The 25424-nt window shown below is 40.7% G+C and overlaps 1 protein-coding gene across 1 annotated transcript; it reads left to right on the top strand.

The window, feature by feature from the left end:
• The first annotated feature begins 171 nt into the window (after window positions 1-171).
• LOC132262507 (gamma-aminobutyric acid type B receptor subunit 1) lies at window positions 172-20595 on the top strand. The gene is made up of 16 exons (XM_059761787.1): window positions 172-293; window positions 3842-4199; window positions 6900-7034; window positions 8572-8742; window positions 8810-9026; window positions 9961-10126; window positions 11122-11365; window positions 11548-11697; window positions 13291-13433; window positions 13953-14076; window positions 14828-14944; window positions 15133-15340; window positions 15582-15838; window positions 17646-17783; window positions 17895-18006; window positions 19759-20595. Exons 1-16 carry the CDS (start codon window positions 172-174, stop codon window positions 19779-19781), a joined length of 2685 nt encoding a protein of 894 aa, XP_059617770.1. The 3' UTR covers window positions 19782-20595.
• Window positions 20596-25424: the final 4829 nt, after the last annotated feature.

The raw sequence follows: 25424 nt of genomic DNA, 5'->3' as shown, positions 1-25424 counted from the left end.
GGGAAGAGCGCCCCCGGAAAGGGTCTTCCTGCTTCCACTCTGTCCCATGTCGTCACTGCTCTGCGCACACTTTGCCACTCCACGCGTTCGGCACATGAAAAATGGGGGGAAACGCTGCCTTCGGGTGGCCGTTTGGGGGCGGCCGACGAGACGCCACCTGGCGGAAAGGACATGCTGGCAGCGAGACACGACCTAGAAATTCCAGTGAGGAAGGTGCTTCAGATCCGTGCGTTCTCAACCATCAATTCGCGCTCCCGTGATGAAGAGTTCAAAGTGACCCCGCGGAGCGCCCAGTGAGTGAAAGTGCGTGCGTGCGTGAATTGCGAACGTGGGGGCTCTCATGAGTGCGCGCCCCTGACGAACTCGTGGTTTTTGGGGTTGAAAAAGGGAGGACGAAGCGTGAGGAAAAATCGACAAGGGGAGCTTTTCACCAGTGCCGCAGGGTGAAGTGCTTTTTCCGACACTCCCCCGGATCCCGAAAGTGACTCCACAGTGATGGGGAGAGCGAGTTGGGGGCGACTTGCGGCCAGAAGCTCCAATTTGAATGTAATTGCAAGCTGTGTGGGGCCCCAATTCCACGGGAATCCTGTTCTCGCGATATTTTCCTGGGGACACTTTCTTGCCTCTGCGATGCCCCGGGAAATCCTCCCATCAGCACGGACTTTTACTGCTTTCGCAAGCACTTTCCTGGCTTGCGGAGGATGAAGAACGTGCGAGAGAGAGAGCCATGGCGACAGTGGGCGAACGGGTGTTGAATTGTACATAAAATGTATACCCATAGCGCCCTATATATGCCACACATCTCTATGCCACACGATATGGGGGTGTTAAACGAGGGAGTATCGACATTAAATGTCTCCCTCTCTCGTCGCCCAGCATCTCTCTCGCCAGGACATTTCTGTTTATCCAACTCTCCTCCGGCCGCCCACCCTCCCCCACCGCCCTCATGAGAAATGGTGACAATCAGAGCTCAGACACGGGGAGAAGGGATTTTCCGTCCCGCAAAAAATAACACGCCATGTTGTGAAAATTAAAATGTTGTCCCAAGGAGACACACACACACATCCTCGGCGAGAGGACACGCTAGAAATTCATCCCTTTGACCGCTTCATCAATAAACTTTGAGGAGCAGAAGGGACATTTTCACAGCTCCGAAGGCGAATCAAGGGGGAGATAATATGGCTAAACAGTGTACTCCACTTCTTGTCACTTCCACAATTTCTGTGCAGAATCACAGACACTTCCAGAACTTTGGCAGGGCGTAAAACATCTATTTTTCTTATTTTCTTCTTAATTTTGTGGAATTTTACAGATTTAAAAGTATCATAACCTCAAATTTAGATCGTAATTGTCATAAAAAACTAAATTTTTAGTTGTATTACTCTGGAGAAACTTACAAAAAAGCCGTATTAAAGAAATATTTGAAGTTTCCAGCGGATATTTTGATGTGATCTAATTTTAAATCGCTTTTTTAGATGCACTGTTGACCATAACCTAAAAATTATCTTGAAAGAAACTTATTCGGAACATTCGGAACTTTAAAAAAAAAATGGAAAATTTTATTCTTTTACAAATCGACATTGTTTTGAGAATCATTAAAACAGCTCTTAAAATAGATTATAGTCACTTAATGTTGCTTAAAGTATATTACATAACCCAGAAAAGCAATGAGATTTTTATTGAAAGAAATGGCGTAAAAATTCTCAAAGTACTGCAGTTCAATTTAATCTAATTTTTGTCTGTCTCAAGATGAGTCTTTAAGTTCCACAAAATGCTTGAACTTCCGATTGAATCGAAACTGCCACTTCAGATCATCTTATCTCCCCCTTGAGGTGAATTTGAGCCGAGAATATCGCATTCTTATTATCCCACTGAATGTCGAAAGCCAGCCATTCAGACTGCACAGGACCCACAGGACTAATGCATTCCTAATGCTGAACTCGAGGTCAGAGTTCTGTTGACGAGCTTTGCGGCTTGGAATTTCAATCCTCAGCTCAACCACAGCTTCCCGCCAAATTTAATTGCACAGGATTTTGGATGCACAGACGAAAAGAATTAAGCTCTCTTCTCTATTCCACTTCTGCAAAACATCCCCTTGAATATTAACCATCAAGTGAATAAAATGGAAAGTTCAAAGTCACACTTGTAGTGCTCTTGTTTCGGTGTTCATTACTTAATTCAATAGCACGAAAGACTCCTTAATGGCGAAAGGTACTCATGACGATAATGACTACGTGAGTTTGATTTCCTCCAGCCCTGTAATTATGGCAGACAAAAGCGTATAAGGAGAAAATGGAACGCTATAAGTCAATACTCTGCTTGAATTGTTCTTGAAAGTTGATGAATTTCCAACGCAATCTTGGCTTAAATTAGACCACGAGTGAAATTACATATGTGCCGATTAAACTCTCTCTCAATTTAGAAGTTTTGGGGGTTGGAAATTTTTATTATACTGCAGTTTCTGTGTCTCACATGATGGTAGATTTGTGCTTGTACACACTGCACAATATGGCAAATAATGGGTTAATTGAAACACTACAAATGAATAACTATAAAGAGCGTCCTATTTACCATGGAAGCTCATCAGCAATATCGGAAGCACTCCCTTGTTAGCATTTCTCCATCAACTTTCAATTTATATCAATTAATAGGTCTTCCTCCCCTTCTTTCTCTTCTGTCCCTTCCCAGATCCACCCAATCACACGCTGTGTTGCGCCCTCGGCAGCACTTTTGCCATCCTAACAATCAGCAGAATGGCGCTTTTCAAGTTTTCATAGCCAAAGGAGACAGAGAGAGAATCAGAGAGAGGGAGAGAGCTGGCGAAAGGGATGTGGGGAGGGTGAAAGTAGTGACATAAAAATAAAAATAAAACGGAAAAAATTCTCAACAGTTTTCTACCATTTCCTCATTCAAGTCGGCAATATCGCTATTCTCGTATTGATTTGAGGGACAAGATAGAAAAAGCGCGATAAAATGTTGAATTTTCCCCCGTCAATTCAATCCGCGCGTGTTGAATTTCTCATTCGAGCGCGCTTCGTTCATCGTGGCGCAGATGAAAGTAAATAAAATCATTTGTGTGCTTGTTAATCGTGATCCATAAAATCTGCCCTCGCCAAATCCAATGTTTGGTCCATCATGGGAGAGTGCGTTGGAGGAGTTTTTGCGCCACCCCCCAAAAATGCTTTTAAGCCCACGTCCATCAAAAGGCTGGTAATAGATATCATGGCAGTGAAGATGAGCGCTTTGGGGGTGAATTTGCAAACTTTCTCTCCTCGCATTTAGTGACAAAACACCGGAAGTGCGCAAGTAGTTGCTGCATTTCCCGCCCCAAAACTTGTGACTTATTCACGATTACGGTAATTGCCAGTGATAATCCGGAGTTGTATGGGAATTACTTTGAGCTTCCCTAAAAGCGAGGAAAATGCAGAAGAATATCCTGTTGTTGAATGTTAAATAAGATGCGCTCGTACACATTATCCTCTGTTGCATCCTGTCGAGGACAAGAGCCCCTCGGCGGTGGAGAGAATTTACAAAATATCCTTCTCATTGTGGGATTAAAAGGCAAATTCACTGTTGAGCTTTCTCATGTGAACTTTCTCCATCACAGAGTGTAATGTGAATTAGCTGTGAAAATATAAATCGACAGAGTTTCATCCCCCGAATGAAACTATCTGTGATTGATCAGATTGTCAACCACAATCCATTTAAATATCTGCACTCCAATCAATTGTCTCTCTCTCTCGCTCGTCCTGTTGAAATCCTTTTGAATTCACCGATGAATTGGGGTGGGCGGATTAGCCGGCTCGTCTTTCATCAATGGAAAGCTTTCCATTCCAATTAGTCCGCTGCAGAGCATGAAAGTGTCCCTACTTCAGTGCGGATTGCCGATTATCTCTCCCCCATTTTCCCGGGGATTGAATTGGGGGGTGGAAACCTGGGGAAAGGCGGCGGCTTACACTGTTGTCTCTCATCTTCAGGCTATGGTATTGGGCGTAATACTCTTCTGCACGACATTTCTGCTGCAATCCAACAATGCCACCCAACTGCACATTGGCGGAATCTTCCCGATAGCCGGCAAGGGTGGCTGGCAGGGAGGGCAGGCGTGCATGCCAGCCGCCAATTTGGCCTTGGACGATGTCAACAATAAAACTGATTTGCTGCCCGGCTTCAAGCTCATCTTGCACAGCAACGACAGCGAGGTGAGTACCTTATGTGGCGTCTTATGTGGATCGTAAAAGTGCCCGGGGATGTGACACACCATCAGCAACTTGGATTTTCACAACTCGCACCCTTTTTCGCCACTTCCCAGCGATGAAATTTATTGACAGGAAGTTGTCATCTCTTTTGCCACCCTCCCCAAAAATATATATTTCTCCGAAATGTGATTTTTCAGTCGGGAGAATTTGGATTAAGGTCAAATTGACGTGAATTCACAACAATCCATCTTCATAAGCTTCAAAGTCGGTGCACTTAAAATAAATTATCGTCATAATTAAATTGTCTGTACGGGAAAATTGAGCTATATTTCACACCTGACTTAGACATCCTTGCAACTTTATTGTTCGTAAAACTATGTTGAGAATCTATTTTCTGCAAGATATAAAGAGTTTGAAATGTTAAGAGGCAAAAAGAAATGCTGAAAAATTCACTTAAAAACCCAAGAAAATAGACGATATTGATGTTTTTCTGGTTAATTAATGCAGATTGTTGGTGGATTTATGTGTTTTCGGACATCTTTTGAGCCTTTCTGAGGAAACTTATTGATTTTCCAAACCGTTTGCAACTCTTTGCGTTGAAAATATATCTCAAATTCGCTTCAAATACGGAAAATTACGCTTCGCTGACACTGAAGAACATTTCCTTACGCCAACGTGGAGAAAAATGGATAGAAATTGAGTGGAAGTTTAAGTATTCTGCCCTAAAGACGCTCTTAAAGTCTTAATGGAAATGGTTTTTTAACAGCTGAAATTCGTAATAAATAAACTCCCAATTTCGCCTTCGTTTCGTAGCTTTCATGAACTAAAACACGAAGTTTGTAAAGTTGCAACGACACATTAATTATGCTATAGAGATAGCATGATCAGAAGTGGTGTAGAAGTCAGCAAAAGTACATATATCGGAAAGGGGATAAAATATTTGCAATAATCGACATATAATTGACTGCTGAAAGCTCTGCGGTAGTCGGAAAAGTTGTGCTATAATTGCTGATCTCTGTCCGCAATAAATCTCATCTGCTATCATTGCGGATGGTGAATTTGGGTGTGAGAATGTTGCATTCAATTTGCCACATGAGTGAACTGTGTACATCCGAGGAGATCCGCCCATTGGACAATTGACTATTTGAGCCAGTGAGTGTGAAGAAATGAGACGTGACGTGAATCTCATTTGGGTGGAATATTGGGAAATTTCATTAGGTCTTGGTGAGAGTGTGAAGGCTGTGGAATTTACATTCAGCGTCACTTTCGATCTCTTTGTCATATCTTTTCCTTGGCAAATATGCAGAGAGATGTACGTTCACGTGAGCGGCCAAGGGCAATTGTGCACGCAGTGTTGTGAGTTGAGAGACCTTCAACTGAGCCCTTCAACTCTTCGGGGTGCTGGGCAAAACATCACATCTCCCTTCGAGAATAAAGGGGGGGCGAGAGTTGCGTGACGGAGCATTGTGTGCGGAATAATTTCCTCCCTTGCAATGGACTTTGAGGAATTTAAATATATGGTGATGAATTGAGCTTTCACTCACACTTATTTAGCACTGTGTCAAGGTTGGATTTCTCCAATAAATGCGCGCTGTGTGTAAAGTATATGATGTTGATGGCATATAGAATTTTCAAGAGGAATCATCCACATATTGTTCCACTCACGCCCTCAGCATTAGCATTCAATATGGCTCAACATTAGCTCGGCAGCCTCATGAGAATACACAAATCCACCCAAAGTCACTTGCAGTGGTTGTTTGGGGGTGCGGGCGGGCGGAGACGAGTTGCCAAATTTGATGTACGCACATATGACTGTGTTGTGCAAATATGTTTGCTGTTAACTGAAAATTCACCACCGCCGCCGCCGCCGCCGTTGACACAGTTTTCTCATCGACCACACAATTACCAGGCAGCGTTGTGTTGGAGCAAACAAGAAATCACGGAGTCACAAGGGCGAAAGCATTTCGTGCTGATAGAAAAAGCACATCGCAAACTTTTTTCCCAACGAGAGAGAGAGCTGAAAGCTCGCTTTCGCACTCAGCCATCAGAGTTGAAGTGTTGGGATGCACATGAAGGAACATTGTGTGGCTTGAGGAGCGTCAAGAAGTTATCTGATAGAGCTTTGATTTGTTGTCACCAAGTGACGTCGATAAATCATGGTTTTTCCTTTGACGGGGTGGGAAATTTTTTAAAGAATTTCACAAACTCTTTCGTTGACGTTGAATTTGAATGTGGAAATTTACCAAAAAACAAGTTTTTATGTGAGAAAAGTGTGAGAAATTTCAATCCATTTCCGCAGGACTTATTTTGGAATTTTATGGAGGCTTGGAATAATATATCAAAGGGCTTCTTTTCTGCCCTGTCGCACAGGAGGGAGAAATAATATATTGTCGATAATAAATATTTTAAGAGCATGAATGGAATTTATCACTGAGTTTGTATCCCATTTATGAATTTTCGCCATAATCATTCTTCAGCTTTGGGCTTTTCATTCACAACTCTCGTCACACACAGAGTTCAAAGGGAAAGCTTAATCCGACCTTTCTGTGTGTATTTCTGGCTCACATTAGCATCTTTCTCTTCATTTGCTTGGGGGTGACGTCCGTGTGTGTGTGTGGAATATTGGGGATGTTGTGTATGATTTTACGGTACGATTCCCAAGAGGATTCACCCTTTCATCCCGCCTTTTTTCCGCCTTTGCAGTGTGAACCCGGTCTGGGAGCGAGTGTCATGTACAATCTACTGTACAATAAACCACAGAAGTTGATGCTATTGGCCGGATGCAGCACAGTGTGCACAACAGTGGCCGAGGCAGCAAAGATGTGGAACCTCATTGTGGTGAGTGGGGTCATTTCTCTAAATTCTTTTCCATCCACTCTTCCGCATTCGCATCCACACGGAGCACAGCACTCTCCTCAACCCCCCTAAACCCCATCCTCAGTCGGAACGTGTTCACTTTTCCTCATGTAGAAAGTTAAGGGAGAATAACTTGTGACACGTGTAAAGTGTTTCATGAACTATCTCAATGGATGAATTGCAATTCACTTTCATGTTATGATGTTATTTTTTTTCCGCACGTTAAAGATTAATATAAGCATTCAACCCCCCCAAAAAACACTCCTTCTTGCCTTGGCCCAGGAGAAGGAATATTTTTGGGGGTGAAAAGAAGTTGTGTCTGTGTGGCAAAAACAGCTTACGTGCTCCTCGAGAGGCCACTTTCACATTCCATTCCAACCTCCTAAATTATCCACTTTAACTTGAGTTCTGTTCTTAAATATTTAAATAATAATGATACACCATGTAATTTGTACTTCAACAAATTCCTCTTCCTCACCCGAAAGAGATCCTTTTTTTCTCTCTCGCAAACTCCTTTCTTACGGTGCCAAAACCACTCATGTGTTGTGCTGCCACAAATTCAGCCCCTCCGTCTTTTTTTTCCCTCCCTTGACGGGAAGCGGATGGAAAAGCCTCTTTTTTTTCCTTTCCACCCACATGACAATCCATCTTCGGACGCGTTTCTTATCTGGGGAGAGAGAGAGAGAGGGAAAGAGGACAGACACAGGATAATTTGGCGTATTTCACACTATAGTCGAGAAAAGATCAATACGACTGGGTGATGGATGCAAAGGTTTAAGGCGCATTTTCACTGAAATGCAAGGGGGAGATAATATGCCTTAAATCTTCCAAATTTGTCTGACACTTCTAGAACTTGAAGTTTTCAGACTGTTTCCACATTCATTCCCAAATTATAATGAATCTCTTATGTTTCCATTCGATTCGATTCGATTCGATTCGAGCATAATAATTGATGTGCTAGAATGCGAATTATTCACTAAATCTGTCCGTTATTTGTTACATAACCTAAAAAAGGTTTTTTCTAATGATTTTGCGTGAAAATCGAAGGCAATCCAAGGAATTGGCATAATTTGTCAGTATAATAGAAGCACTCGGGAATGGAATATTGTAAGTTTTTGAACACTTTCACTTCTTAAGTACTTCTGACTGTATTATCTCCCCCTTGGTGAAATGTCGAATTTTTCTTCGCGCCAGAGATGGAAATTTTAGAGAAAGAAATTGAGTGTAAAAGTGCAGCAAACCCCAATTTTCGTGTGTGTTGGCATTGAAGTTACCCTTGAATATTTGCTGGAAGAATTAATCTGACCCTCTCTGGGGCAAAGTTATTTAATCAGATTTGGTAGTCTGTTGCGATGAAAGTTTCTCCCCTGGATTCACGGAACCTTCATCATCACCTTGGCGGATTAATTGAATTTGTCCGGGTCGCAGGGACTTGAAGTCTTGGCAAAATTTAATTTATTAGAGTGCCTTTTGTGCAATTACTATGGCCTTCTAATTGCCCACAAAATCCCGCACCCAGCTCTGCTACGGAGCCTCGAGTCCTGCCCTCTCGGATCGCAGCCGCTTCCCCACACTCTTCCGGACGCATCCGTCGGCCACGGTGCACAATCCCACGCGCATCAAGCTGATGGAGAAGTTCGGGTGGTCGCGCGTTGCAATTCTGCAGCAAGCGGAGGAGGTCTTCATCTCGGTGAGACACGGCGGAAGATTGGGCGAGTGCCTGGAATACTAATGTGTGTGTGTTGCACATCTTGCAGACGGTGGAGGACTTGGAGAACCGCTGCAAGGAGGCGGGCATCGAAATCGTAACGAGACAATCATTTCTCTCAGATCCCACTGACGCCGTGCGGAACTTGAGGCGTCAGGATGCGCGGATAATCGTGGGTCTCTTCTATGTCGTGGCGGCAAGGCGTGTGCTCTGCGAAATGTACAAACAGCAGCTTTACGGACGAGCTTATGTGTGGTTTTTCATTGGTGAGTTGAAATTAATATCTCTTTAAAATGTGATTACGTGAAGTAAAGTCATTACTTGAGACTTTGGAGTGTAAGTTAAATTCTTCAATTGATTTTCCTCAAAACTTTCCCCATTATGGTGGTAAATTTTTCTCCCTCCTTTGGCCCAGGAGAGAAAGAGAGAGAGACGCTGCCATTTCCCCTCGAGCCAACAATCACAGAAGGCAAATTGAGAGTAGATGAAGATGAAGAAACTTTTTCAACCAGCAAATTGAGTCGTTTGAATGGGGATTTTAATTAAATTCCCATGAGATAATTTATTGATAATATTTTTTGACATGACATAAGATGAAGAAGGGAAGAAAAATCACTTTTCCCAATGGCTAAAGAAGCCCCTGGAGAGCATTTCCTTCCTTCCAGTTCTCTGAAGTTTCATCTTTAGGGCCATTCAATGAACATCTCTCAGGACTTTGTCAATAAAATGGCAAAAGGCACATGGGAAGTTTCATGTTGAAAATTGGAATTTTGCCTGCTGGAGAGACGCATGAATACATTTTGCATGATGGCAAAAGATGGGTGTAGGATTCTCCTGACAGTTGACTGGAAGACGAGAGAGAGAGAGAGAGAGAGAGCTGATGGAGAAGAAGTGAGTGAGAAAGTTTGCAAGACATTCTTGACGAGGAAAATGAATTGCCACAAGAAAGTTAATCTAATTCAGGGAAAATTAAGAGAACAACATTTATCTAAATGCTAGAGTCACTTCACAAGTCTCTCTATGACTCAATTTGAGAGACGCTTTCCACCCTTTTTGTCGTGTGGCTTGGGGGAAATGTCTAGCGGAGTGTTATCACAATTATTATTCATTTCATACAGTGTCAAATGGGCTGATTGTTATCCATGTATTTATGACTTGAGCAGAAAGACATTTTCCAGAAATTCACCCCCCTTTTTGCAGGTTGGTATGAGGACAATTGGTACGAGGTGAATTTGGAGAATGAGAATATATCGTGCACGAAGGAGCAAATGAAGCACGCTGCCGAGGGACATTTGACCACGGAAGCACTGATGTGGAATCAAAATAATAGGCGAACAATATCTGGCATGACATCTGACGACTTTCGGTGAGTTTCAAAAGCCCCCAAAAAGACACATCCCTTTCAGGTGTGATTTCACCAGCAATTCCAATGCATTTCCCCAGAAAGTTTTCCACCGCATGTCAGGAGCGCCAATGTAAAAGTGTTTAAAAAGTTTCTCTCAAACTTTTCACCTTGTGTGTGCAGACTTTTGTGAGAAAATGATGGGTTGACGCGATAAGCAATTTCGGCAAAGAGCTTAAAAGTCGAAAATTTTTGCAGTCAGAAACAGGAAAAGCAATGGAAAATTTTCTTTTTGCTTCCTCGTTCAATGTTGGAAAATTGATGTTTGAGCTTTAAAGTTTTTTGAAGCCGCACAGATATGAAATTGATTTTCTTTTTTTTTTGTGAACTATCAAAGAGAAGTTGAACCGCATGGATTCAAAAGATATTGATTTGCTTGGAGAATTTGCAATTATTTTTCATGATAAAAAGCAAAAAGTTCACAAGATATTCTGAGAATGGTTATACAAGAGAAAAATGGTGGAAGAATTGTATTTTTGTCGATGAAAATGTATGAAAGATTACTGGTCTAGAATTGATCCAGACTTTCTTCTCCATGGGAAAGTTCTCCCATATTTTCCTCATACCTTCTTTGCCATTTCTCTTGGTGTATTTGTTTTTCTCTGCCTTTCTCCAAGCGCGCGATTGAGTAATATTTACTCGCAACCATTGAGAGCAATATTGAGAAATCTGTAAACAATAAAATATTAAAGGAATTCCTTGCGATATTCTGTGAAAACAACCCGCAAACACTTTAAAGTGCAACAACAGAGCGAACACTTGAAGATTTTACTTCCCGTAATGAGACTTTTTCTGCAATGTTTGTTGAAATGGGTTGAATGCGTGCTGAATCCATTCTGTGATTGCACAACTTCGTCGGCGAGGGTGGTTTTTATTTTTGTACTTTTTGTGTGGGATTCGCGTGGAAAACAAGTCCTGAGGTGTTGTGTATGTTTGGCTGATTGTTTCGTTCAATACAGGTTGCGCCTCAACGAGGCACTCAAGGCCGAGGGCTATGATATCAGCCACAATAGGTTCCCCGAGGGATATCAGGAGGCTCCGCTGGCGTACGATGCCGTGTGGAGTGTCGCTTTGGCGTTCAACAAGACAATGGAGAGGCTGAAATATCGCAAGAGATCACTTAAGGACTTCACCTATACGGACAAAGAGATTGCCGATGAGATTTATGCTGCAATGAACTCAACAAAGTTCCTTGGCGTGTCGGTAGGTTGACTTCTTCGCAATTGCTCTTTGTCATAAGATGGATTTGCGGGTAATGTTCTTATCACTCCACTCTTGAGGGTGGAAAACACAGTGTGTGGGCAACAATACAAACACAATTATCAATATTTATTTGCTATCAATTTCCCACACCAACAGCAAAATGTGTTCTGTGCCTGTTTCAGGGCGAAGTGGCTTTCAGCTCGCAGGGCGACCGAATCGCCCTCACCCAAGTGGAGCAGATGATTGATGGACAGTACGTTAACTTGGGATATTACGATACGCAAGCTGATAATCTCACCTGGAGAAATATGGAACAATGGTCCGGTGGAAAGGTGAGAAAACTGTCTGCCAGCCATTAATTGCATATTTATGAGCGATAGCGCGTCTAGTGGCGAGCATAATTAGGGCATTTTTTTTGCAACTTGCGCACTGTGAAAGAATTTCAGGTGCGCATATTTTCCCTCCCAACACGGATGGTGGCAAGAATCTGTCAAGAGGAAGATGATTAAATTTACTTCTCACCTCGCGCCAAGGGGTTGCTAATATTGGGGATGCAGTGGCGCACTTGATTCAAGATGAGCAGAGAATCAGGAAAAACAGATATTTTATCTTATTCTTTCTTGGAAATCCAATTATAAAATTATTGTACACCATTTTGAAAGAGTGGAAGATGAATTTCTGTGCTGAAAAGCTTTCACACACCGCAATAAATAGACAACTTTGATAAAATACTTAATCTTCAATCGAATATTTTCGGTTTTACGTAAGGTTTTAAGTTAAAAACGTTTGTGACACATTTGTAAAAATGTTAAAATCGTAAAGAGTCTTTTAATCGTTTAGTATTAATAAATTCTTCCTAAAGTTTACTACAATTTTCACTTTACACTAATAAAATACATTTTTCTTACAAACTCTTTTTCCAATTGTTGATTTAGATTTTTTTCTTTAATTATTTACCCTTTAGTCGCTCCTATTTTCTAGGGTGTCTAAATTTTTAATGAAACTTTCTTCGAAATGACGAATCAAATCAATACTGTGGCCCCCAAAATCTATATTAGCAACCCTCTGACTCGTGCTTTAATACACATATAGTTTCTCAAATGCGGGCCACTTTTCATCTAATACATCAAGGGAGAGAGAGTGAGAGTAAATGGGAATTTTCTCGAGAAAGCACACTTCGAGAACTCCTAAAGGAAGAGCTTTAAGTCAGTGTGCATGTTAACTTGAGAGAGAGAGAGACTCTGGGGTTCTTCTAAACATGATGAGTTGAAATTCAATTAATTTATTTCGAGCACACAGAAGTATGGTTAGCATTCGTCAGTGTATTTCCAACCCAACTATTTGTGTTTACGGGCACTTTATGTTTCTCCCTTGGCAACCCTTGAAAAATAAATATTGCCCTGATGATGTGAATATTTAATGTTCCCTTGCCGCATTTCAATTGATTTGGTCAAGTTTCAAAAATTCAACGAACTGATAAATCCATTGACATGCAAAGCTCTGGGATAAAATTGTGGCTTTTCGGCGTCAATCATGGTGGCAAGTTTGTGGGGAAAAAGGTCATATAGAGTAGATGATGGATAAATTTTTAGAAATATGATTCTCACCAATTAGTGTCAATCGTGCAAAACATCCCTCACCATTTGACCTTTCACTTCGTGCCATCACACTTTTTCATGGCGCAGGAGTGGCAATTTTTTGCCAACACATGTTCATTTGTTAGCGCAAAATGGAATTTAATTGCAAAACTTTTTTTCAATATTCCATTTGTGCGCGCTCTCATGAAACTTTAATCACAGCATTGCCCTCCCATCGCCAGTGGGTTGGGAAGGTTTTTGGCCTGAGAACTTAACGTTGGATCGATGGCAATCAATTTCACTTTCTGGCCGGGGGAAAAATGTGCTCATTTTCCACACATTTCGCAGGTGCCGCAAGACAGGACGATTGTGAAAAGAGTGCTGAGGACAGTTTCGCTGCCGCTGTTCGTCTGCATGAGCACCATTTCGAGCTGTGGCATCGTCGTGGCGCTGGCGCTAATCGTATTCAACTTGTGGAATAGTCATCGGAGGTAAGACATGACTTGTAGAATGATCGTGATGACAGGCAGAAATGCATTTCCAATAGATTCCCATTTAATTTGTCACGATTGCTCAATGAAGATGACTCGTGACTAATTACATCTTGCAAGTGCTTTGATGTCAACCGTTTGCGACAACACGTCTTCTTGTGACTCCCACAGCGGGGCGACAGGGGGTGAAATTGCTCACGTCGGAGTTAAATCATTTAATATTTTACGACTCCCAAATGGGAGCACAGTGTTACAATGACAGAGCCGAAGACGGAGAGAGGCTCTCAAGTGCTTTGAGTATTAATTAGCATCGGCTTATCAGTGATTACATAAAATTTGTCGGAGATAAGGCCATCTCTCTCTCAGCGTCGAGTGCTTTGAGGTCCTCAAGTGTGGATTATTGCCTCAGCTCTGTGGTGAAGATGGCATCTCTTCCACTCTGACCACCAATTTGCCGCCCCCTTTCCACTGCGGTTTCCACCCTCAGTTAATCAATGTTGAATTTTCCATCAATTCCAGAGTGATTCAGTCCTCACATCCTGTCTGCAACACCATCATGCTCTTTGGCGTCATCACGTGCCTGGTGTCCGTGATCTTGCTGGGGATTGACGGCCGCTTCGTCGGACCAGACACGTATCCTCAGGTACAATTCATTTCTCCCACTGCACGCAGTGTTGTGCCTTTACATGGTGAAAAATGTTTTTAACACTTTCCCTCGATTGCTCTCAGGATGCCAGAAAGTGTTGCAAATAAGTCAAGAACTCATATTATGTGCTTATTGAATGACTTGAATTTCACGAATAAAAAAGCACAATATGAGCTTTTATTAGAGCGATTACAGACTTGTGGGTTACCCTCGAATCGGTGCGAATTGGGATCAATCCTCCGTGAATGAACTTGGAGTGTGTAAAGCTCAGATTAGCCATAATTCGTGGCTGAATTGGCGCTGTTCACACTCAGGAGTTATTCTTCTTTGTCGACACTAGCGACAATTTTGCCTTGTGTGCCACTCTCGGCTGTCAATTGATTTATTTCTTCTTTAATCAAAAAGCGTGAAATTTTACGATAAAATGGTGAAAATGGAAGATTTGCGGAAGAATTTAATGATTTTGAGCTCCCACGAAATCATTCGCAAGAGATCCGCCATTTTGTCCGTTTAGGAACCCCATAAATATCGGATGAACCTTCGATATATCGAGTGATTATTCACGTTTTATGGCTCAACCAACTCTCGTGGATCACCAACAAGTCTGAAATCGCTCTCACATCAACTTTAGTTATTTTCTATGGAAAAAAAATTCAATTTGTGACGAAAGGCATTTTTTACCATGTAATGAATGATGTAAAGTTTCGAAGCAATCCGGCCAACACTGTCTGTCCATAAATCTGTGCAGGTTTGTCAGGCGAGAGCGTGGCTTCTGGCGGCGGGATTCACCCTAGCATATGGCGCGATGTTCAGCAAGGTTTGGCGGGTTCACAGATTCACCACGAAAACGAAAACCGATCCGAAGGTAAGGGTGAAAAATTGTTGAGCTCATGAATCATCCATAGCCACCCCCGCAAGCGGGTGGACAGAATTTCTGATGGTAACATTAGGGAAACATGAAATGAATTTGATATCAATGCACTATGGCAGAATTCTTGCAAAACCATCTAATTTTCCGCGACATTGCCCTTGTTTTGTGGAAATGCTGCACAGAAAAAGGTGGAGCCGTGGAAGCTGTACACAATGGTGTCGGGACTGCTTTCCGTGGACCTCGTAATTATGCTTACATGGCAATTATATGATCCTCTCCAAAGGCGCTTAGAGACCTTCCCGCTGGAGGATCCAATCTCCACTAGTGACGATGTGAAAATACGCCCGGAACTTGAGCACTGCGAGAGTGAAAATAATTCCATCTGGCTCGGTATATATTTAATTAATTATACATAATATCTCTATGGTAGAAAAAATCACTCCCTCTTCTTCTCACCCCTGTCGAAATCCCGTGTAGCATTTCCCCATCATTCTTGTGATAAATTGTGCGTAAAATGAGAGGAAATCATGTGTGGGAAGCCCGACTTTTCCGGAGTTAAAGACAATATACTCTCCTGCAGACTCTTTAATGTACACTCTGTATCATTGGCATGGTTTTTCCTCCCGCACAGGCGTCATTTACGGCTTCAAGGGTCTCATCCTGGTCTTTGGCCTCTTCCTGGCGTACGAGACGCGATCGATAAAGGTGAAGCAAATCAACGACTCGCGCTACGTGGGCATGAGCATCTACAACGTGGTGGTCTTGTGCCTCATCACAGCACCTGTGGCCATGGTCATCGCCTCGCAGCAGGATGCATCGTTTGCATTTGTGGCCCTGGCCGTGATCTTCTGCTGTTTCCTCAGCATGCTCTTAATATTTGTGCCAAAGGTGAGTCTCTCTGGCCTCTTGAGTCTCTTAATTATTTGCTTTCTTCTCCCTCCTTCTCGACCCACCAGCGCCATTCCGTATCCTTTTTGTGCCGCTCGCTGGTCGATTAAAGGGGAAAATTTATTTAGGATGCGAAAATAAACATCGTACAAGAGAGCGAAAGAGAGAGAGAGCGAAAGAGAGAGAGAGCGAGAGCAATTCATTACTAAATTGCTGGTTCTTCACAAATGCTTTTTAACCTTTTTCCTATATTTAAACGCCCATATCCGTTTCTGATGGGGATTTTTCTCTCACACAGTTTATTTATTTAATGTCTTTTGCAAGTTTTCCATATCCGCCCTTCTTCCATCGGTGCTAAAAGACCTTGTTTTGCACCCTCGGAAAATCCGTCTATGAACATATAAACACAGCCAAACACTCTTCATCCATGAGAATTTTCCGTGGAAAATACGATGGAATTATGCAAGTGAGAAAGGACTTGAGGCGGGGGGGGGGGAAAGAGAGAGAAATCCACATGAAAATCTTATTAGCTACTGTATGAATAATACAACGAAACGGCTGAAAGTTCTTCACCGCACTGCAATTTTCACGATGCAATTTTGCTGGAAAATTGTGGCTAATGGGAAAGACATATTATTTGCGCAAGACAAATATTTTCTTATAATTTCATTCTGTCTGTGTGATGTAATTTATTCACATACGTATTTGGCATTCTCAACAATTATTCTAACTACTTTTGCCACATTTTCACGTGTGTGTGTGTGAAGATGAGGCCAAAACCTTCTCAATTTGATGGTAGAATATGAAATTGAATTGACTGAGGAAGTTGTAACTTGAAGATATTCTTGGAGATTCGCATTAATTATTCACTATGCATGAGAGACTTTTGGAAATTTCTCATCTTAACTATTCACAAAGCCCTAAAGTCATTTATAGTTTTTGCCATGGAAAATTTGTATTTAGTTAAATCTTAGTGAATTTGGCACTGACTTGATGCTTTGCGGTCGGTTCTTGTGATGGATGGAAATGGAATTCATCTTCTTGCCAAGTGTGTATAAACTATTGAAACACTTAGAAAAGCTTCTTGAGTTGAAGTGTTTGGCCATTGAAATACAATTGCATTCTCAACTGGTGATTGAGCTTGTCACTCACTATAGTTTTCTCAGAAGATGTTGGCATTATTCAATATGATTTCACTGGAAATCTCCCCCAGAAAACAGAGAGAGAGACACAAAAAGATTCTTTTGCATTAAACAATCACACCTCTGATGTCACATCTCGAGGAGCATTGCAGTGCTTGTGACCTCTGACCTCCATTTCATCTGCTCAATCATGCTGGGTTTCTGAGTGCTTTGGGAGTTAACGTTGGTTGTGTGTCGTCAAAGTTCACTCTTCAATTATCCCGCAATGACATTAGAATTCATTTGCTATTCTGCGCTCGGTATCGGAGATTGTTAATCATTGATTTGGGGTCAATGGAAAAGTCCTCCTGAAGCCACAAGATCCGATTTGCCACTCTGGAGCGATTTTATATCTCCCTGTGAAATTTGATACGCAACTGTGAATGTCAAAGGATGAGGAATGTGTTATTTACATGGGATTCTCTTTGTTGCAAATACTCAGGAATGCAGTGTCAAAGATTCTGTGTTGGTCATTTGCATATCAGAGAGAGAGAGAGATGAATGGCAAATGGAATGCAAATAGAGGACAATTGTTGCATGTTCAAGGATGTTTGAATATGCAGTGGTGTTTAATAAGAAGCATTGCGTGTACTTAAAGTTGTTTTGGGTGACTTTGACTCTTGCAGGTCATCGAAGTGATACGACATCCTAAGGATAAGGCCGAATCCAAATACAATCCGGATGCTGGAATCTCAAAAGAGGACGAAGAACGCTATCAGAAGCTGCTGTCGGAGAATGATGATCTGCAGAAGCTGATTGCTCAGGTGAGATTGCTCAAAAGCACACCAATGAAAGCTCAAAGAAAGCACATTTGAATTCCAAACACTTGCAATTAAAAAGAATTAATTGGAGATTGTTATTGTTATTATTTGCAGAAGGAGGAGAAGATCCGCATTCTGCGGCAACGACTCACCGAGCGAGATAGTGGCAAGGGACAAACTCAGGACATAGACACACAAGGAGGCAACTCGACCGCGATAACGCAAGGTAAGGACACCCTGGTTGTCATCCAGGCAGACCCTGCGACAAGCTCGGACTTTGATAGCGCCATCGGCGGTGGTTTCTCCACCCAGACGCGCTCCTCGCGCGCCAGTCAGTCGGACATGGATTTCTCCGAAAGCTATCTGTAAGGCTCCTCTTCCTCCGGGCTCTCTCCGCCATTACCACCTGACTATGTGTGGGGTTTGGGAACTAAGTACCTTGTGATTCTCGGCCATAAACTTATACATTGACATTGAGGATAATCGAATATGAGGAGAGGATTCAGTGATTTCCAAGAACAATGCCGTGATGATTATGGGTTTTCCTTCTTATGCCACTGGGGACCTATCGATAATGTAGATGTTCAATCTATTATTCAGCAAAACTGCCTTAGAGTCAATCGGATGGCTTAAGCATTTGGAAGGAGAGGAAGAAGAAGGAGGAGAAGCGCTGCCGCGGAGGTCTATAACTCTCTCTCACACTGATAGAGTTGTGGGTGGGCCAGAAATAGCACAATGCCACAATGAGGACACCACGTATGATTTTTATGTCTGTTTACCCCTCACAGAGACATTTTCCATTTTTATAGTTATGCTGCAGCTTTTGAATGGTGCAAAGGAAAATATTTACCCTTCCCCAGCATGATCTGAAGAGAGAAAGGGCTGTTTTTTTATGCTTGAGCATCGCTGTCACCATCACACCCCATGTGAGCTCCCCCAAAAGTTGACCCACTTTTCCCGCCAATTTAACCTCCGGTCGGGCGGGAGCTCAAGCATGAGAGCAGCAACTTTTCACCAAATTTATTTTTCACACACTCATGCTAATGAATCTGTCGATTAAGATGCAAATTAGTGTGCTGAAGGAGAGGAAGTTCTGTCTGTGTGCGTTTAACACCATTTCCCACAACGCCATGTGTCCTCTTCATGCTCTCATTTGCAAGGAAACCGATATTAAACAACCCCTTTTAATATGTTGTGTGAAAGAGGCCTTTTCAGGGGCGAGAAAGACGCGCTTAAGAGTGCACCAATTACGGAATTTCGTCTTGGCCGGGCGGCGAAGGAAGAGGAAATCGATAAAGAAAACTGTGTATTTCTGTTACAAAGGCCTACGGCGCTTTAATGAGCTTTCATAGTCTCTTATTCTCTCGTGGTGGTCGTTTTTGGCCATTGTATACGTTCTTTGGTCAAAGAATTTTAACCTTTTCCCACTCTCCAAACCCAGACTTGGGCGGAATCTTTTTGTCGTGCCCCAAGATGTGGTCGAAAAGTTTCCCGATAATGCTGAACTCCGCAGAAAGCGTTCTAAGAGCTTCTCAAAGCTCAATGTACATATGAGGATTGTCTGGAAATTTTTGGAACAAACCCAGTATGACCACAAGACCATAAAATACAATAAATATCTCCCGGTGAATTGTGGACGAGAAGAAGAAGTGGAGGAAAATGCCAAGAGTGAATGGTGGCGGTGAAAAGAGTGGAAAAAGTCTCTGATGGGCGCGCAAAGAGGGAAAGTTTTTACCAAAAAAACGGTTGACACACTTCACCATTCGGGATAAATGGAATTATTCTCACAATTTTTTTTTTGTTGATGATTTCAATCATAAAAATTCAATAACTACTCAATTTTCTTTTATGTTTCGGAGATATGATAAGGATTTTTAGTTTATGGCGTTGAAAAAAAACACGAAATTCGAATTGCTCTGTTTTTGAATCTTTTTTGGTTTTTGGTGCGGCTAATTAATCGCATTTTCTTCTATTCCAGATATTCACGATGAACACATTTGAAATTTAAGTCAATTTTAACGGTGATAATAATGTAGTTAATTTTAAATGTAAATGTAAAATGCCCTGAAAAGTGAGCGGCGTAGCGTAGAGAAAAAAGAGTAGAGACGATAGGGTTGCAATAAGTGGAAAATTTGGGCGAAGAGAGTAAATTAAAAAAAAAATACGTTGAAGGGTATTTAATTTAGTCGAATGCAAAGAAGATGAAGAAGAAAAAAACTGAGACAGTGAAGATGAGAACGAAATGGTATTAACACTTGAGAATACAAATTTACAAGAAAAAGAGAGAAAGAGAGAGAGAGAAAGAGTGCATGGAGAAAATTTAGAGGAATTCTTTGTTAATTAAGCAAATATATAGATAAGGTGGTAAGATTGCATTTTAGAGAATCCAAGTACTGCACAAGTGAAGGCCATTGAGTCACCCAAAAGCCATTTTTTCCGTGTGAATACTGTTAGCGGTGGTTTTAGGGATTTTTTCATGAAAAATTCCATCTAGTTTTACAATAATGTACCTTTGAATTCTACTTAATGCATTTTGTAAATATGTAAATCTCTAATCGTATTTGAACCGTTTTATTCATTCACGACTAAATCGTTATGACACAACGCGCGTTTTATTGTACGAAAAAAAGGGGTGTCAAATATGTCCCTCAAATTGACGTGTTTGTCTTTCTCCCTGGGTTAATTCCTTATGTTCGAGATGTTTTCATTTAAACCGCATGAGAGAGAAAATATTAATAAAGTGTGTCTGTGAGTCAGCATTTATTCTAAATATGAAAAAAAAAGTGTTCCCATCTTGGCACAGAAAAAAAATCAATTTACATGATAGAAGGCATTTCACAGCATCTCTATTGACTCAATTTGTGAAAAGAGGGGAGCTTTAAGGGGGTGAAAGGGTGTTGTATAGTATTCAAAAAGTCACAAACTGTCCTCTCATCCTCTCATCACTGTCCGCATCAACCCTGTTTTCACCCATCATATATTGTGGAAGTTTTGTCCTGAGAGAGTCGTGAGGAGTCATTTTCCGGGTGCAAATCATCTTGTTGTTGTTGTTATTATGAAATTGTTATATTGAAAATCACACAATTCATTATATTTAGCATGTAAGTGTAGCGTAGGGAGCGCGAAGAGGCAGTAATAGGCTCAATATTGATCCGAAACGGGTAAAGAGAGACCCTCTCAAGGAAGCCATGTAATGCTACAGCATGAGTCGCAAGGGAGGCTTTCGCCCCCACCCCCGCTCATTCACACCAAACGGAGCCCTAAAATGTACATAAATAGAGACAAAATTGCAGATATTTAGCTCTCCCCAACGACCTCGTTTTGCCATCTTTTGCCCTCTTGCTGCGTGCGTAAAAATAGTGCTTTTGTGGAAGCCCAAAAATCGTATTACACACTTGAGAACTGCGCGCGATTGTGTGTTGCGTGTGAAAGGAATAAAAAAAAAAACCATGAGCTTACGATGATGGAAGTTATAAATGGAAGAGAAACAAAAAAGTTCTATAAATGTGAATTCATATATGAAATAGTTAAGGTAGCAAATTTATATACATAAAAAAATATATTAGCGTGAAATATTATTGAAAATGATGGATCTGTTTTTTTTTTTTCTTTTTTCGAGCACAAATGACACATTTTAGCTCCGCTTTTTTTCACCAAAAAAAAAATCACACAGCGCAATGTGAGCAAAATGGAACGCGACGCGGGTGACAAAGACGGAAAAAAGAAGAAAATTTACACAATGAAAAATGATTTTTCATATCTCCGACTGAGTAAATTGAGTAGTAAAGTGTTGTTTCCTCATGTAATTCTTCATACAAGCCAATGAGTCGTTGCAACATTGCGGATTTCGTATTTCAATTTCGTAAAAGCTACCAATTTGGTGATGCAATTTTTCGTTTTCATAGCTTACCTTGGCGGCCGCCCGGCGGCGCTAGTGTACAGTACGAATGAAGAAGACGTTGCAAAGCGAAGTTGAGAATTTATTTAATACGAATTTCAGCTGTCAAAATGAAATTTCTTTGCGAACACTTTGAAGTTGCTGTTCTTATAATATTTTAAGGGCAAAATAGTCCAACTTGAGTCCAATTTGTGGTTATTTTCTTCCACGTAGAAGAAAGAAGTCCGGAAATACATAACCTCAATCTAGTAAAAAACACAATTATTATTTATTTCCTTGGTTTTCGTGGGACGAAATACATGAATTTCCTTCAAACATTAACATTTGAAACGTTTAAGATGTCGCAGAAGAAGAATTTCACCACTTTCGTAAATTATATGAAACGTAATCTTGCAACCTTTTTTTACAAATAATATTTTTGACAGCTCATTTAAAATAGGTTATGAGAGTAAAGTTGCAACGACGCCTAAATCGGAAAGGCAGAATTACAAGACATGACGAGAGAGAGAATGAAATAATTGTAGAGTGTATTTTCCACAGAACATGCTACACTTTTCTCTCCTCACAAAACTATAAACAGCATAAATGGTTCTCCCACTGCGACTCTATGCTCGTAATTTTCATCTCACTTGTCACACATTCAGTCACATTTGTCGTGCTTAAGGAAAATTGACGCGAAATGTGGAAATGCGATGAAAATGTGCAGCTCAAATGCGATATTCGAAAACGGTTAATCTCATGCATCACGTGACGGAATAATTCACAATTTTCCCCTCATCCACCATTCACTTTGCCCCCGAAAATTTCAAGCCACACATTTAATGCATAAATCCTTAATTGGCAGCATTCGCATTTATATTTCTGACTGTGTGTGTGTGTCTGGGAAAAAGGGAGCGCGAGAGAGAGAGAGAGAGAGCGTGAAATGATGCTCTTTCACAGCCCCTGGAGATACTTTAAAGTAGATTATAATTAGTATAGGATGGTAAAATGTGGATAAAATGCAGATATAAGACACTTTTTATGGCACACATTAAAGTTTGTAGTTCTCAAAAGTCTCGTTAAAATCATCTACTAAAAACTAGCACTTAAATTTTAAATACTGTGTCTGTCTGCCCCTGAAACCTTCCAAGGATGATTTTTGCTCTGGCTTTCAATTCGTCTGGCTTTTTAGGTGTTGATTGTTGAAACTATTAAACTGGAGCATAAAGTGCATCAGTGGCGATGACATTTTATCAATTTTTCAATTATCAATTTGTGAAAATGCTTTAATCGCGTGAATTTAGAGCACCAGATTTATGTTGTTTTATCTCTCCATTATCATCATAACATTGCAATTGCATATCGTGTATTTTTCGCACAATGCTAATTTATTCACCGCAGAAATTACTTTTTAATCCCATACAAAATCACCTCGGAAGGGTTCAATGCACTCTCATGGAAATTCACCCAAAAACACACCACGACTGACATTTATATTTGAGGAATTGTTTTGCGATGTTTTTCATCCACGTCATGTTTTCTCTCTGGAAGATCGACTGTGTATAAGAAAATATTGTAGAAATTCACATCTTGTTTATCTTTCACACCATTCCTGGGCTGATATTTTCGCGACACGGAGAATTTATAATTAGAGGAAAAAAAGAGATTCTACTCGCGAAGTGAGGAGATAAGAAAGAGTCACAGAAGAGTGGCTCTAAAGAGCGAATAAAACTCGTCTTTTAGTGGTATTTATCATGATGGAGAAATCTCCCATAGAAGAAAAATATGGTGTTAGTGTGAAAATTTATATTCGCCTCTCTTATGAACGGAAAAAAGTGCACCAGAAAAACTCCTAAGAGTCCATTCATGTGTGTCTCATTAATTGTTATCTGATATTGTTTGATGTTTCACCTTCTTTTTCTTTTCTCCTATTGCATAATGCAAAGGAGAAATGTTCGAGAGAAGTTTTCTAATAGTCGTAACAAAAGTTTATTTGTGTTGAACATGTATTTGCTGAAAAAATTGAATGTAAAAGAAATTTCCAGATAATTTTCCTTCACATTGACAATTCAAGAAAGCAAAAGAAAAAAAAAGAAGAAAAATGAGATTTAAATATAGTGAAAATGACAAGAGTAACATTTAGAATTTCTATATTGTATCTGGGTGGATTTTTGTATCTCCCAACATTTTATAAAATATATATATACATATATATTTAAATGGTATTTTCGACATTTACCCTCACGAAGTGAAAAGTGACTTGTAAATAGCAGAACAAAGACAACAACAAAAAAAAAACCAGAAATATCTAAATTGCTAAATGTTAAAACACTACTAAGCATTAAAGTGGAGAAAAAAGAAGGAGAAGAAGATGAAGAAAACTAGCTGATAAGAGAATGCAGTGGAAGAAGAAAACCAAGTGTTATGTTATTATTGAAATCAGATGAAAGTAAACGAAAGAATGAAAAATAAAATCATTCAGTGAACTTTTAATTCACTCCATTGACCCAAAAACCATCTGCAGACCAAGAAAATCATCAACAATAGCTTCACATTGTGACTCGATAAACTGTTCGCTTTGGTATTTAATCGCGCAAAAGTGACGAAGAACATCTGCAAATTGCAAATTGCTGCTCCATTCTCGCGCGTCAATTGCAGACTCGTTTTGCAATGTTGGGAGTTTCTCTCTGGAACTGAGAGGAAATTTCCATTCTCAACTTGATTTTCATTTGATGACGCCCCCAATGAGTTTTTTCACCTCTGCTCACAACTGGAGGCTGTTTCGGGCTTTCTGGCAAGAAGGCACAGCGCAAAAAAGTAGTTTTTCAGGTCACAACAATCCAAGAAGTTCACTGAGTCGTGGGTTTTTTGAGAACGGTTGACGCGATTTTGGACTTTTTAGCGATAAAGCAGCAATTTTTCAGACAAATTCTGTGCTTCTTTACAGTTTGGTGGCAGAACATTCAGAAATTCTACATTCAATGATGACCCAAAAAAGAGGCATTGGAAAGCCCAAGGGGGAGATAATACAGTCATAAGTGGTGTACAGCTAAGGCAGAAGTACTTAAGGAGTGGATGTGTCGAAAAACCTGTGAAGAATCTCTGAATTTCCTTCGTTTTCACTCAGAAACAAACATAATAATGCTTTTTTCTAGGTTATGTAACAAATTAAGGACAGATTTAGTGAATATTTCACATTCTAGCACATAAAATCTACTAGTCTTTGGCAGAATTAAGCATTTGCAAACAATTAACAGAGCTTTTTTGTCCTTTAATACCAAAAAACACAACAAAATTGAGCTAATATTAATCATTTGGAATTAGAAAATTTCCATTTTTACTCATTGGCAAATCATAAGAGGTGTTTTTATGATCTGAAAATCTTTCAAACTGAATTTTTAAAGCTTTTTTGGTGATATTTTTGAGGTTGGGATCGAAAAAGATGTTCAAAAACAGCGGTTTTTAGTCGATCTTTATAGAAATATCCAATGAAAGCTTTAAAGATTCATTATAAGTTGGGGAATTAATGTGGAAACAGTCTGAAAACTTCATGTTCTAGAATAACATCTTCCCCTTGGGAAATCCACTCTTTCTCATCGCTTTGGGAGCGTCTCTGGGTGACCCAAAAAGGTCGCCTGTCACCCGAAATCCCCGTCCAATTGTCTGATTTATATAATCTGAGCGTCTCCGTGGCTGAATTGAGCGATCACCTTGGGGAGAGGCGAATGATGGCACGGAATTGTGCAAGATCACACCGACAACCGGTC

Source organism: Phlebotomus argentipes, unplaced genomic scaffold, assembly GCF_947086385.1.
Source record: "Phlebotomus argentipes unplaced genomic scaffold, Phlebotomus argentipes genome assembly contig_15, whole genome shotgun sequence".
Taxonomy (NCBI): domain Eukaryota; kingdom Metazoa; phylum Arthropoda; class Insecta; order Diptera; family Psychodidae; genus Phlebotomus; species Phlebotomus argentipes.
This window is presented reverse-complemented; position numbering and strand designations above follow the sequence as displayed.

What these genes read in the sequence shown, in the direction of transcription:
- LOC132262507 (XM_059761787.1), top strand. Translation starts at nt 172, where the DNA reads ATGCTGGCAGCGAGACACGACCTAGAAATTCCAGTGAGGAAGGTGCTT. An exon ending in TTATGTGTGGTTTTTCATTG is followed by an intron (nt 9,027 to 9,960) that starts GTGAGTTGAAAT and finishes CCCTTTTTGCAG; the next exon opens with GTTGGTATGAGGACAATTGG. An exon ending in TTGTGGAATAGTCATCGGAG is followed by an intron (nt 13,434 to 13,952) that starts GTAAGACATGAC and finishes CATCAATTCCAG; the next exon opens with AGTGATTCAGTCCTCACATC.